The sequence below is a fragment of the Dryobates pubescens genome, chromosome 14 (genome assembly GCF_014839835.1).
Source record: "Dryobates pubescens isolate bDryPub1 chromosome 14, bDryPub1.pri, whole genome shotgun sequence".
NCBI lineage: Eukaryota > Metazoa > Chordata > Aves > Piciformes > Picidae > Dryobates > Dryobates pubescens.
Window position 1 is genome coordinate 4,683,947 of NC_071625.1, and position 14,552 is coordinate 4,698,498.

The 14,552-nt window shown below is 57.5% G+C and overlaps 1 protein-coding gene across 1 annotated transcript in view; it reads left to right on the forward strand.

Moving 5' to 3' along the window:
- The first annotated feature begins 3,847 nt into the window (after positions 1–3,847).
- SCRIB (scribble planar cell polarity protein) overlaps positions 3,848–14,552 on the forward strand; it is an 86,744-nt gene continuing 76,039 nt past the window's right edge. Inside the window, 1 exon segment of the mRNA XM_054167437.1 lies at positions 3,848–4,101. Coding sequence (XP_054023412.1) covers positions 3,940–4,101 — 162 coding nt within the window. The 5' untranslated portion in view covers positions 3,848–3,939.

Genomic DNA, 14,552 nt, shown 5'->3' on the forward strand with positions numbered 1-14,552 from the left:
GCAAGCTGGTGGGCTCTGTGTGTGCGTGCCCCCGGGGCTGGTGGTGGGTGCTCTGTGTATGTGTGTGTGTGTGTGTGCGCCCCTGGGGCTGGCGGTGGGTGCTCTGTGTGTGTGTGCCCCCTGGGCTGGTGGTGGGTGCTCTGTGTGTGCCAGCATGTCCCCAGGGTTGGTGATGGGTGCTGTGTGTGTGTGCCTGCCCCTGGGGCTGGTGTGTGTGCTCTCAGCAGGATGGGCTGCAGGTGTCCTGGCTGGGGTGGGAGAAGTGCTGGGGTATGGCACCTGAAGGGCACCTGCAAGACAAACCTCTGGTCCTTATGCTGTGACAGTGACACAAACACCTCTTGCCTGGAGGGGAGAGTTCAGGGGGGCTTTTGTGAAGGTCTCAAAGCTTTGGTGATGCTGACAAAGCTGAAAGACACCAGCTGCAGCAACCTGTCCAGCTGAGGAGGAGCAGCAGAGTTAGCTTCTGGTAATGAGTTGAAGGGGCTGCTGCACTGCTTGGTGTGGGTGATGGGGGCAGAGCACAGACCTGAGATGATCTGAGAAGATGGACCTTTCTAGATCAGAAGCTCAGGTAAAGGAAGAATGATCTTGGAGGAGCTTCAGGAGGGACTGAGGTGAGCCTGCAGCTGTGGGTTTGGAATCCAGTGTTTGTAGTTTGTATTGGACACACAATGGAGCCTTCTGTGCTAGCCTGGACATCTGTGGTCACTGCTGAGCCAGTTGTGCTTTTTGCACTGCTCCTACCTGCTAGCTTGGATAACCACCTGCTTCCCACCCATTCCAAGTTAACTCCAAGCCTGGCCTCAGCTTGTTCTTGATGGCCCCTGCTCTTCTGTGGACCCGACAGGCCCTGGCTTTTCTTAGGTAGCCACCTGGTCCCAGCTCTTGGCCAGGTGGCTGCCCTGGCAGCCCTTCTTAACATGTTATCCTGACTCCTTCTCTTGAAGGCAGGTGACGAGACCTGCTGAATGTGCTGTGGCATTTGTCCTTTGTCAGCTGTGCTGGAGATGCCCCTGTGACCCCACTGGCCTCCCACAGCTCAGCATACTGGTGGCTTGCTGCTGCTCTTTGTGATGCAGGAGAACTCCCCCCTGATTTTAATTGTTCCAGGAGTTTATTGCTCCTAAAGAAACCCAGATGACCTCTCCATGGGTCCTGCCTCCATTTTCTGCTGCTTGCTCAGATCCCTCAAGGAAACAGCAGTGGTGAGATGCAGAGGCCAGCAGGCTGCTCTGGATGGTCCTTTGTGTCATGGTGCTGTGTCACTAGTTCCTCGGCAGCAGAGAGGTCACAGACTTAAGCACTCAGGACCATAGACCTTTTCTGCAGGCCCAAAGATGCTGATTTAGAGGATGCAGCCTCAGTGGGGTGAGAAGAAACCCACAGCACATCAGCCTGGTCCCAGCTGTGGCAGCAACCAGAACCCGTTGGGTTCTTAGGTCTTTGAATGGTGTAACAGGGAAAAGAGCTTGGGAACTCCTGCAGCCCTGCTCTCTGCTGAAGCCTCTCCTGCCTCTGGCAGGATTGCTGCAGGAGGGTTGGACTTAGGTGACCTTTGAACGTTGCTTCAGATGGTTCTGTGATTGCATCCCTGGAAAACAAGCTTGAGGTGTCACCCCAATGGACACAGCTTGGATAAATGCAGCTAGAAGATTTACATCTGAATTAATCTTAGACTGCTTCCAGCCCATTCCTGTATCCAGCAGCATCTCCATCTCTCATTGGTTTGTAAGATGAGTGATGATATTTGGTGCCCACAGAAGTTCTGCAGCTGTGAGCTTACAGAACCCACCCTGCTGGGGTGGCTGCTCTTAAATGCCCCCCTCTGCTCCCAGATTTCTCGGATGTCCTTCCACAAAGATCTGAACTTTTCAGTAGAACCATATTCTTCCCCCTGGCAGAGCCCTTGAGAATGTCCATGCTGGGCAGACAGGGCAGAACTCGTGGGTTTGGATGGTGAGATTCATAGGTAGATTTTTGCCAGCTCACTGAAGATGGAAACTTAAAGGCAGCAGCTTTAGCTCTTGTGCTGACACCTTCATTTACCTTCAGTGGGTCCTTCTTGTCCTCACCTGTGCTTCCATGGAGCGGATTTCTTGCCATCATGGGTGGTTTAGGTGAATCAAATTCACACAGTCTCCTTCCTCAAGAGTTTTCCATCAATCTGCTGCTTCTAGTAGCTGGACAGGGACACAATTTGTCATCTCCTTATTTTCCCTTGAGCTGTATGTGACCAGCACTGAGGCATTTTGGTGTCCACCACTACCTGGGTGACCTGCCTATGATAATCAGTGGACTTGTCCAAACCCACCGTGTCCTTTCAGCTCCCTCAGAGGCACCTTTTGTGTTGCGTTCTATTCTGGGCAAACTGTTTCTGTTTCTCCCACATCATCTCCAACACATGAGCCTTGAGCATAACTGAAATTCTTGTTCTTCACCTCTGACATGGCCCTGCCCTGAAACCATCTTCAGAACGGCCCTGTTTCTGCTGCCTTGTGCCACCCCTCCATTTCTGAGAAGCACAGCTGGGACATTCCTGGGAGCTAGCCTTAAATATCCTCTTCCTCTTTCCTGATGGCTGAGTCATCGAATGTCCTGCAGTTCCTGCAGCCCCCCCCTCCCTTTTTTTCTCTAGGCACCTGCCTACCTTGGTGACTTCTGCTGGGCACTGCAGCAGCATGGCACTGGTTGTGCTTCTGCCCACAGAAGAACAGCTGAAGTCATGGGGTAAGGTGGGGCGATTCCTGTTACAGAAGCATACTGCAGGTGAAGTGAATGGAAGAGTAACACAGCCAAGGGTTTCAAAGTTCCTTCCTTCAGTGTCTCACAAACATTGCCCTGTCCAGAGAAGAGCAAGGAAGCTGGGGAAGGGTCTGGAGAACTTGTGAGGAGCAGCTGAGGGACTTGGGATTTTCCGGCCTGAAGAAAAGGAGGCTGAGAGGAGACCTTCTGGCCCTCTGCAACAACCTGAGAGGAAGCTGGAGCCAGGTGTAGCTGAGATACCTGGTCCCAAGAGATCTCAAGATCTCAAGACAGGAGGAGCTGGTGTCAAGTTTCCCCAGGGGAGGTTCAGGCTGGCTAAGTGGAACAACTTCTCACCCTTGGGTCTTGTGCAGGCCTGGCCCAGGCTGCCCAGGGTGGTGCCAGAGTCTCCATCTCTGGAGGGTTTCAAAGCTGTGGAGATGTGGTGCTGGTGCCGAGGGCTGTGGTTTGGTGGTGACCTGGCAGTGTTGGGTCAGTTGTTGGACTTAGGTCTTGGAGGTCTTTGTCAACCTTAATGATTCCATGATTCTTTGGGTCCTCACAGGGAAGCTGGAAGCAGCTTGGGGAGAGGCGGGGGCGGGCTGGCGTCTGAGGCTCTGCCCCATGTCACAAAGGTGTACATGAAGGTGCCACACTAGAACCCTGAGGGACGGTCCCTCTGCGGGCAGCCCGGGACCCCTGCTGCCTTGGAAGTGGGACACCGTGAAGAGGGTCACAGCGGGGGTGCGACACCGCTTCCGAGCGCGGCTCCGGTCTGCCGCCCCAGCTCCCCTCTCGGCCGCACCGCCGGCGCTGCGCGGGCTGCGGGCGGGGCCGGGGCGGACGCGGGGCAGGGCGGGAGCGGACTCGGTTTCCCAGGAAGACCCGCGGGGGGCGGTGCGGCCCTAGGAGCCGACCGGGGCCGGGCGGGAGCGGCGGGGCCGGAGCGCGGCGGCCAGGCCCGAGGGGCGGGCGCGGAAACGGCGCGGAGCGGACACGGGGCGGCTCGGCTCGGCTCGGGCCAGCCCTGCCCTGCCCTGCCCTGCCCGGCCCGGCTCGGCTCAGCCCGGCCCGACCCCCGCACATCCGGGCCCTCCCTCGGGCAGGCCCTTCCCGGCGCGGCGGCGCCCGGCCGGGCCCGCCCCTGCGCGGCCGTGAGCCGATCGCGGCGGAGCGCTGGCGCGGCCCGGCGCGATGCTGCGCTGCATGCCGCCGCTCTGGCGCTGCAACCGGCACGTGGAGGCGCTGGACCGGCGGCACTGCTCGCTGCAGGCCGTGCCCGAGGAGATTTACCGCTACAGCCGTTCGCTGGAGGAGCTGCTGCTGGACGCCAACCAGCTCCGGGAGCTGCCCAAGGTGAGGCCGCGCCCCGGCCCGCCCGCCCCCCGGCGCAGGCCTCGCTCTGCCGCGGCCCGGCCGGCGCGGCCCCGGGGCTGGAGGCCGGCACGGTCCGGCCTGGTGGGAGGCCGCCCACAGCCGCCCCTCGGCTGGCCGGGAGCGCAGCCGACGGGCGCTGCCCCGGCCTGCCCGGCCCCGCTGCGGGGAATGGCCTCAAGCTGCCGGCCGCGCCGCCTTCCCTCCCCGGTGTGCCGGTGGGGAGCGGGGTTCTGGGTAGCCCGGGCCCGGCCGCTTCTCCCTGCCGGGTGTGGGGCTGAGCGGGGCAGCGGCGGGTCCGGGTCGGGCTGGGCTGCGGGAGCGGAGCTGGGCTGCCGGGTGGGTTCCATGTTCCGTGCACCCACGGCCGGAGGAGAGCCTCGTGGGCAGGGGAGCCCCGGGTGGGTCGGTGGGCGCTGGGGCTTTGCCGTCCGTCCGCCGGGGGACCTCTGCTCGCGAGTGGGAAGCGTTTTGCCGCTGGCAGCAGCGCCTAGAGCTGCGCTTGCTGCTGAGTGAAGCGTAGGGGGGTTTGAAGGTGGCTTTAGCTTATGAAGCCTCGAACCAGTTCCCGAATCGGTACAGGGTCTCTGTACTTTGGCTGCCCGGGCCCGCAGCCTGCGCCCGCAGCGGCTCCCGCAGCTCCGTTTGGCCGCAGAGCTTCGAGCTGGGGCACCGCCGGGGTGAGCCCCCAGCGTGCTGCCCCGCACCGCACGGAGGTGTCCCTGCTGCAGCACAGGGGATCTCTGCTTGGGGGCTCCGGTCACCCGCACCTCTCCGGCCCCCCGGAGGTCTCCGTGCACCAGGGTCTGTGCTGAGCTCGGGTGCTGTGCCTTGGAGCCCTCAGCAGGAGCTGAGCCATGGCGGTTCCGATCTGCTGTGCAGTCTGGAGAATAGGACACCACAGACAGGAGCTGGAATCTGAACCTGGCTCTCAGGAAGAAGGCCCTGAGACGACACTGGGCATAGAATGTGCTGGAGAAAGTTCTACCACACACCCTGTGGAAACTGCACCCTTTGTAAAGAGTTAGGTAGGGGTTAGTTGTGCTGGAGAAGCACGGGGCTGTAGCTTGTTTGGACAGAGGCTTCTCGGTGGATGTGAACTCAGTCATCTCTTCATTAAAGATGTGGAGAAATAGGTAATTATTTTTTGGTTGAAAGTTTCTTGTTGAATTACTGACACGTTGGAGACTGGCCAGGGAATCTGGAAAGAAAACCCCCATGCAACCCAAAAATTGAGTTTGAGTCAAGCCAGGCTGAACTGCTTCATTGCTGTCAGGCTGTGCAATTCATCCTTCCCTACCTGAACTTGTTCCCTTGGCTGGATCAGACAGCTTCTTGCTCCCCTGGCATCTCCAATGTTTTGTGGCCTCCCTTCCCTACTTCTTTGCCTCTGGACTGCCATGAGCTGGATTGCTCAGGTGAAGACACCAGGGTGACATCTCTTCAGCTCTCTGTCCCTGCACCTCAGGGTCTTGTGCTTGAGGCAGGGATGTTTCTCTAACTGTTGGGAGGTGTTACAGGCAGGTCAGGACACATGGTGAGCATTGGTTTCCTGCAGAGGAGGCTAATTGTGGCCTGGCTGCCAGGAACCTGATAGACCTTGCTCTGCTGCATGGTCACCATCCCGCCCTGTGTTTGCAGTGACCCACTGGGGCTGAGAAACTGCTGGGGTCTGGGTAGCTGGTGGAGATCATCCCTGGCATGATACACTCACATTTCATATTGATATTTGGTCAGTCTGTGGTCAGACAGAGTTAGTCCTGCCCACGAGAGCAGGTGCTGTGTCTCCTGAGCACCACATCTCCTCCCTGCTGTCACTCAAAGGCTTTGTGTCCTTGAGCTCTGCTATTGAACCTGGGCTGTTGTGTTGGTGTGGCCTGGGAGCACCGGAGCTCTTGCCAGGACTTCACCTGTGATCATGGCTCCTCTCTGGTGTTTGAGTTCCCACACATCATTAGGTAAACAATTGAGAGCAGGCAGGGAAGAGTCTGGTCCTCTGCTCCCGGAAGAGCTGTGGTGAAGTCAGGGAACAGTGTGATCACACCCAATGGACAAGCTTTTTTGGTCTGAAACTAGAGCAGGGTGGATTGAAGTTGGACATTAGGAAGAAGCTCTTTGCTCTGAGGGTGGTGAGATGCTGGAACAGGTTTCCCAGAGAGTCTGTGGGCACTTCATCCCTGGAAGTGTTTCAGACCAGGCTGGATGTGGGCTTTGAGCAGCCTGGTGCCGTGGGAGGTGTCCCTGCCCCTGGCAGTGCGGCTGGGACTAGCTGATCTCTAGGGTCCCTTCCAACTGAAGCTACAAGCTCCTTTCTGAAAACAGTGGTGCCATTCCCCCATCAGATGAGAGCTCTGGAGTATCACAGATGGCCTGGAGGGAATGAACAGGAGCCACTGACCACTGCTGCTTCCTGCTGGAGGACTGGGGGGACTCAGTGAACCCAAAAAGGGCGCAGTTCCCAATAAATGAAATGGTTTGTCATACAAAATGTAGGTAAAGTGGAGTGGAGCTGCTGCCAGATGGTGTAATGGGTGCTCAAAGGTGACTTCCTCTCAGGAGAGAAGTGGATCAGGTCATGGAAGAGAAAGCGACTAGCAGAGTGTGTAGGAGGGTGTCATCTTCTGGTGTAGCCCAGGAGAGATGTGGGCAGTCTTGTCTGGGACTTGCTGTACCCACACTGTCCCTGTCCGGTGCCATCTGCAGCTGCCCTGGCCTTTCTCTGGTCGTGGTGGGTGTCGGCCCTCCTCCAGCAACACCTAAATGCCCTCTTGCTCAAGGCAAGGTGAGCATCAAAGATGTGGAGCTGGGGAATGGGAGAGGAACCAGGCAGAGCACCTTGAGTGTGAGCTGTTCCTGAAGCACACTGAGGAGCCGGTGGGTGCTGCCTCGAGATGGTGTGCACCAGAGACATGTCAGCAAGAGGGAGCAGAAGCAGGACCCAGAGTCTTTCCAGCCTCTTTCCAGCCCCTCCTAGGTTTCCTCCTGCTGATGGCCTGGATGGTCTGGAGGCAGCTGGTGAGGAGGTTCTCAGCCTGGCGAAACAAGGACACAAGGTTAGATCTACCAGAGGCTTCACCCAGTGTGTGTCTTAATGGTTTGTGCTTGTAGAACTTACCTGGCAGTGACCAGGTGGTCCAGATCACATGCAGGAGAGGCCTTGTTTGTGGATGCTGATGGTGGGGGCTGTGTGGGCATCCATGAGGAGGTGATCAGTGGAGGGCTGGCTGGCTTTTGGAAGGGCCACCTTGACCTACAGTTTGCAAGGGGCTTCCTTTGGAGATGCTGGAATTGATCTGCCTCCTCTCCTAGGCTCCTCCTGCCCAGTGCCTGCTGTCAGGCCACCTCTGCTTGCCTTGCCTTGCCCCTCTGTCTGTGTCCCAGAAATGTGGGCAGCCTCTGACTCCTGCAGCACCATTTTCCTCCCTACCAGAACCTCAGCCTCAGGAAGACCTTCAGCTGCTGCCTCGCTCTTGATCTGATTAGATGATCTGCTGGCCTGCTGGCTTTCCTGAACACATCCCTCAGTTCCTTCTCCAAGTCTGTGTCTCTGTCCTGCGGTGCCAGATGCTCTCTGCCTCGCTCCCTTTGCTTTGTCCTGTGTGGAATCTCGCCTGTTTTGCTTGCATGTTTTCCATTTCGGAGGCTGTGCCGTGGTGGTTTGCAGTGATGGATGGGATCTGTGTCAGGAGCATCTGCTGCCTTGGTGCGGGGATTTGCTGCCAGGGTGACAGAGATAATTTAATATAAAATGATCACCTCCATCTGAGAGGTCCCTGTGCTCCTCACCAGGGTGCTCACCTCTGAATTCAGAGGAGGACATCCTGACGCTGCTGGCTCCTGCCCTACCTGCCACAAAGCGACTGCTGCAGGACCCGAAGTGCAGGTTAATAGCAGGTGCTTAGCTGGGGTGGAGGTTTCAAGAGTGCAGCCTCTCATTTCAGGAGAGCTGCAAGAACCACCTGGCTCATTGAGTCCACTCTCAGGAGCACTTCAGAGGTGCAGGTCTCAAGCAGAGAGGAATGAGCACAGTCTGGAGTTCCGAGGAATTTGGAGGTGGCGGATGGAGCCGGTCACAGCCCAGGAGCAGATCCAGAGGCTCTTGGTGTGCTCTCAGCAGTGCTCAGGTTTGGAGCATGGGAAAGGCAGAAGGGAGAGGTCGGAGGAAACTTGGGTGGAGCAGCACTCCTAGGACCTGGTGTAGGAGGAGGAGAGGGTGGAGCTGAGCAGGGATGAAAGTCGTGAACAAGTTGCTGCGGAGGAGGGAGGAGACCTCTCCTGTGTCAGCAGGAGTGATGGCTGCTGGAGGCCTGCTGGAAGGATCCTTGGGCAGGAGATGTCTTGAGGTTGGGGCCGTGCAGGGAGGGGAAAAGAAGGAAGGTGCAGGGTGGGGAAAAGGAGGAAGCTGCAGAGCTGGCTTTGATACCAAGGTTTTGAGCAGCAGTGGTGCTGGAGAGGCAAGCCCTGGGGGTGTCCACAGAGGGGTTGTTGCTCTCTGCTGTTTCCTCACGCTCCCACGACAGACTGGGCCCAGTGCAGAGCAGCTTTTGTCTTCCCCAGTGAGCTGTTACTGCCTTTCACTGGGAGCTGAGAGATGGACACCTGCCTAGAGCACCGGAGGGAAGAGGCCTGTGGGCCCAGCATGGACCCTTCTGCACAGGCCTGTTGTTTACCCCTTGGCCAGACCATTTTGGCCAGCAGAAGCCATCCAGGTTCCAGCCATTCCTCCTCCTTGGCTGCCCTGGGCTGGGGTGACAGCATCCAGTGTCCTTGCCTGGAGCCTGGATCCAGCTGCTGGAGCAGGGTGAAACCCGAGAGCAGTTTGTCACTTTCCCAAGACAAGGTGGGGCCTTGCAAAGCTAATTAAGATCAGCTTTTAATTTCCTGGCATCTGGGGCCTGCCAGAAGCATCTTGGGCTTTAGTCACTTCATGGAGGAGCAAAGCTGCTTCTTTCAGTCTCTCCTTGCTCCTGAGAAAGTCGGGGAGTCAGGAATTGGTGGCTGGAATTCTCCAGGCTTCACCAGACTGAGCCAGCTTTGGTACCCATTAACTCTTGAGCATGTGGTGGGCACCTCCTGGGCACCTTCTGCATTCTGCCTGTGAATTCTTTGCATTGTGGGCCGTGTCAAACCTGCCAGCTGCATTTGCTTAACAAAACCAGTCAGGGAACAGGTTTCACTTGCTTGTTGTGGGACCTGTGTGCAGAGTTGGCAAACCTCTCTGCTTCCTCCAGGGGCTTCAGGGCTGTGTGAATTGATGGGTACAAATGGATGTGGTGGTGTTCCTCCACAGCCAGGTGGTCTGGATGTGGTACTGCCCAGAAGATGAGATGAGTGCAGGCCATTTCACCTCGTCCTTTCCTCTCTCTGTGCAGTCACCGTCTGTCATCCAAACCCTGGGAGATGGCCAGGGGTTTGTGCTGGCATGGTAGCAGCTCAGTTGTGGAGAGAAGAGCTTTAGCAGCTCTTCTGGCATAAAATTCTTGGGCATATGCCCATGAGGGTGGTGAGGTACTGGAACAGCTTATACAGGGAAGCTGTGGAGGCTCTAAGCCTGGAAGTGTTCAGAGCCAGGCTGGATGGGGCCTTGAGCAACCTGGTCTGGTAGGAGATGTCCCTGACCCTCATGGGGGCTTGGAAGTGGATGCTCTCTTAAGATCCCTTCCAACTCAAACCATTCTGTGATGCAAAGAAGGGAATGGGAAAGAGGAGCATAGAAGTGATTTTGTCCTTCAGGGGCTGCAGACAAGAGCTGACTGTGAACATTCACCCTCTGAGCTCCAGGGTGTGCAGCCACCTTGGCTGAGGGACAGTGTGTGGGTGTGCTGCCCTGTGTGCATCTCAGAAGGGCTTCAAGTCTTGGAGAAGGTTCAAGAGAGTGTGACAGTGAGATAAAAGGACCTTCTGGGTGGTGAAGAGGTCCAGTGGTGCAAAGAGTTCATGAAGATGTGGGTGACTGTGGCCTGCACGCTGCTGCCTCCCACCTTCCTCTGCACCGGGTTTGTGTGATGTGGGGAGGTCACCACCTCCCCAGTCTGTCCCCTGGGTTCAGCTGACCTGGTTATGGTGCACCTCTGGGTGCATCTCTGTCATGTGGTTAATGACATCCTCTGTGTCTTTGGGTGCACTGGCTGCTGAGCCAGCTGCCTGGGACTCAGTTGCACCTCTGGGTTTCCTCCTGTTCCTTGGTGACAGTTTCTGGCATAGGTTCACCTTCCCTCTCTCGTGTTCCCAGGACACTGCATGTAAAGCACTGTGGCCCTGCCGAGCTATCAGCTGACCTGCTCTGAGACCTCTGCTTATTCCCTCTGACTGCTGTCTGAGTGTCTGCTAGGAGTGACTGAGATGTTTTGTTGATGGTTAGAGGTAAAGGCAGGACGTGGTGAACGTCTATAGATCTCCTCTGACTGTTCCTGGCTTTCATGCCCTCGGTTCACTGACAGAAGCTGGGATGAGGTGGGGAATGGTGGTGGAGGAGCCTGGTGGACACTGGGGCTGTGAGGCCTGCAGAGCTCTTGCACTGCAAGGTTCTGTGGCTTCTGACTCCTCCTCTTTCCATTTCAGGGTGTTTAATGGTGGATGTCTGAACGGCTCCCCTGAGAGCTGCCTTGGCACCTGCCTGCTCTTTGTGCTCTTCCTGTTCAGAGTTGTTTGTTTCCTTTGTGTCTGAGAATCTCCTGCTGTCTCCTTCCACACAGGGGCACTTAACTCTTCTGGCAGAGTTTCTTCTCCCAGCCCCCCAGATGTGCTTCCACGAGCCCCAAGTTCCCAGTCTGCTGCAGTCTGAGTCGCTGTCTGCCACTTAATCAACTTGAGCTCCTTGGCCGGTTTCAGGCTTAGAGCTCATTTGTTGGGGCTGGTTGATGTCCCTTGCTGCTGGAGATACAGCTGTTTGTTGTGTGAACTCATGGGGTGATAGGACTTCTGCCTCATGCAAACACCTGAGACAGCTGGAGGAGGTTCTTGTGGAACTCATGGTGTTTCTCCCTGCTGCTCGGATCTGTGGCATGACAGAGAAGCGAGTTCTGCTCTCTGCAGAAGGGGTGACCCTTCTTTGGTCAGAGGAAGCTAGGTTGGTAAGTCAGGCCTCTTTGTTATGCTGAAGGAGGCCGTTCCTGAGGTGCTGGTGTGTCAGGGCTGGGTGGGATGAGATAAATGGTAGAGGAGATAAGAGGAGAAGTCAGTGGCTAGTGCTTGGGGTGTGTTAGGTTTTGCTCTGCACCCATGGCCAGAGCACTGTCCCATGGAATGATCTCAGCAGGTCTCCAGGTCAGTGCTGTTCCAGTATTCTGATGGAAAATGCTGCTGGATGCTCCATGGCCGTGCAGGACTTGCTGGTGTGTTGGTGACACTGGAAGTTGGACTGGTCCTGGCCTGCTGTGCAGGACTGGGGTGGAAGTCCTGGTGCTCTGGCTTCAGGAAGGGGTCCCTCTGCTGCTGCCTTCATGTCTGAGACCGTGAATTGCTCCTGTCAGTAAAGCACCCACAGCTCTTCTCTAGAGCAAGGTGTGAACTGTGCTGTGGTTATCTGCTTCTGGCCTGGGGATTCCTTTCTGTGGCCATGAATTGGTACATCAGGGCATTTGGACCAGAGGTTCCATTTCTGCATCTGTCCTGGTCAGTGAGCTGTGTGCAGGGCAGCAGGTCCTGGTCCTGGTCCTGGTCAGTGAGCTGTGTGCAGGGCAGCAGGTCCTGGTCCTGGTCCTGGTCAGTGAGCTGTGTGCAGGGCAGCAGGTCCTGGTCCTGGTCAGTGAGCTGTGTGCAGGGCAGCAGGTCCTGGTCCTGGTCAGTGAGCTGTGTGCAGGGCAGCAGGTCCTGGTCCTGGTCAGTGAGCTGTGTGCAGGGCAGCAGGTCCTGGTCCTGGTCAGTGAGCTGTGTGCAGGGCAGCAGGTCCTGGTCAGTGAGCTGTCTGCAGCGGCTGGTTGGCCCCAAGAGGTTCTGCATTCCTCAGGCCCCACTCAATGCCCAGGAAGCAGCAGCTGGGGAGCCATGGTGTGGAGAGGACCTTGTCTTGGCTGGAATGTTCCCTGACCAAGGGCTCTTGCGTGTCTGAGCTGCATTCCTCAGGGCCTGAGACTGGGGTTAAATGGTCGGAAATCCGCAGCCTGCGTTCCAGGGCAGCCTGCTGCCTGTGGGTCATCTCCTCCTGGCTCTGGTGTGCGTGGGGACACGTGGGGCTGTTCCTGTGTCCCCTCCTTGTCCAGGGTCTGCCTGGGGAGTGTCTCCTCTTCCTGAGGCCCCTCTGCAAGCCCCAGCTCAGCTGAAGGCAAACCGTCAGCTGTCTCTAGACTCTTGTGGTCTTCCAGGTGTTGGTGGCTGTGTGCTTGTGGCCAGGAGAGGCTGGAGCCAGTTTGGTGTCTGTGGTGAGCTCTGGGAGGAGTGTGGAATAGGAGCTGCTGTGACTGGGCTCAGTCCCTGGGGAGACCTCTTGTTTGGGATAGCATCTGCTGTGTTCACTGCCTGTGGTCTTGTCCCACGCTGCCCATGGGTGTCATGCTGAGTCTCTGGGTACTAGCACCAGGTACCCAGGGCTGGGGGTCTGCATTGGTACTGGTGCTCTCCCCATAGCATCAGGGCTAGCCTGTGGAGGCCCCTCTGCAGGAGCCCCAAACTGATGTTCTCCTCTCAGCAGTGATGATTACTTCTTTGGCCTCTGCAGCCCACTCTGCACCCTGCCCTGGGTGACCCTGCTGTAGCAAAGGGGTGGACTGGATGATCTCCAGAGGTCCCTTCCAGCCTCCCCCCCATGCTGGCATTGGGTGAGCGCTGGCTCCCTTACGCTGGCTGGATTTTGGGTGGAGTGATTCCTCTGGAACCTGGCTGCTGTGGGAGGGCACCTGGTGTGCACTGCTCCTTGGTGCAGGGAAAGGTGTGCCCTGGGTTCACTGCCAGGTGACACAGCCTGGCTCTGCCGGAGGTGGCCTGGCTCCTGCAGCTGGCTTCATGCCCGAGCTGCCCTGCTGTGGAGGACAGGTCTGGCTGGTTCTGTGGCCTCACCTGTGAGGTGTTGGCTTTGAGCAGAGTGACTCGGAGGACCGAGTGTAACCTCAGCCCTGAGCAGCTCCCAAGTGCTCTGCTTTGCTGGTTTTGCTTCCAGCTCCTCCTCAGCCTCTGCCATGCAGCTGGTGTCCCCAGAGGCAGCCTCGTGGGCACTGCTGCCAGAGGTCAGCTCTGCACTGAAGGAGGACAAGGAGGGACCCCGGGGGTGTTCACTCTGTAGGTCTCTGGGGCCAACATGTGTTGTGTGTAGGGACCCTTGGCTGTGGAGCACACAGCAGAGCCTCTGCTTGCTCCATGGGCATCTCCTAAGAGGCCAAGCACAGGTTTACCCAGAGAGATGGGAAGGGAATGTGGCTCAGATGCCTGACCTGGTTTAGCTGAGGGCACCTGGGGCTGCTCTGTCCCTGCTGATGGACACCTCCTGCCCATGGGCATTCGCTCTGTGTGGGGAGGACCATGGAGCTCTGCTGTGTGCTGCTGGGAGCCCATCCCTTGGTGGCATGGGAAACCAGGCCCTCCTTCTGCTCCTGAATCACCAGGAGAGTTGTAATTATCTTCCTGCCTTTAATTACATGTGTGCTGTCCTGCTGGAGGCGGTGTGACTCTGCCAGCAGGCTTTGACAGCTGGACTAGAAATTCTGACTGTCATGAGATGTAAGGAGGACCTGTCCTCATCAGGGGCACCTCCAGGGCTGGAAAGGTTAGCAGAGCCTCTGCCTTGCACCCCTTAGCCTGTGTTGGAGCAGGAATGCAGCAGTTGTTGGTGTGCTCAGTCCTGGTCCAAGCACCCCTGGCTCTGGGCCCTCGTCTCGGAGGCAGCCTGGCTTGATTTTGGGCAGGAGGAGGTCTCTGGGACCCACTGTTGCCCAGCAGAGCTGGGGAACACCTTGATGGTTCTGGCTGCAGAAGCCAGAAGGTTTTGTGGGATTCCAGTTTGAAGACCACAGTCAAGGGTCAGACTCAGGTCCTGGTCTCCAGATATGTAAATGGTCAGCAGCTTGTTTTGGAGACCTTGGCCTGCATCTGAGCCTGTTGGAGCCCTGTGTGAGAGCTGGGTGTCCTGCTGCCCTTCAGCAGAGCTGCAGCTCTTCCACCTTGAGGAGTGCCCCATCTTGGGGGTGTTTCATTGAGGCCTGCTGAGAACTTGCTTGGTGGAGGGGAGGAATGTCTCTGCACCCTGATGGCGCTTGACAGCTGCTCTGTCCTGTCTGCTGTTTGCAGCAGGCTCCTGGCCCTGGGACAGCCCCCTGGGGCTGTCTGCTGCCACAGGAACATGGCTCCTTCTCTGGAGAGACTGATAGAGGAGGTTGGGCTTCCACTTACCCTCCTGGCTCCCTCTTGGCCACTGTGGAGATGGTTCTCCTCCAGGAAGAGCAGGAGCATGAGGACTGTCGGAGGAGAGCAGCGAGCTGATGGTGTGGCAAAGACCCTGATGT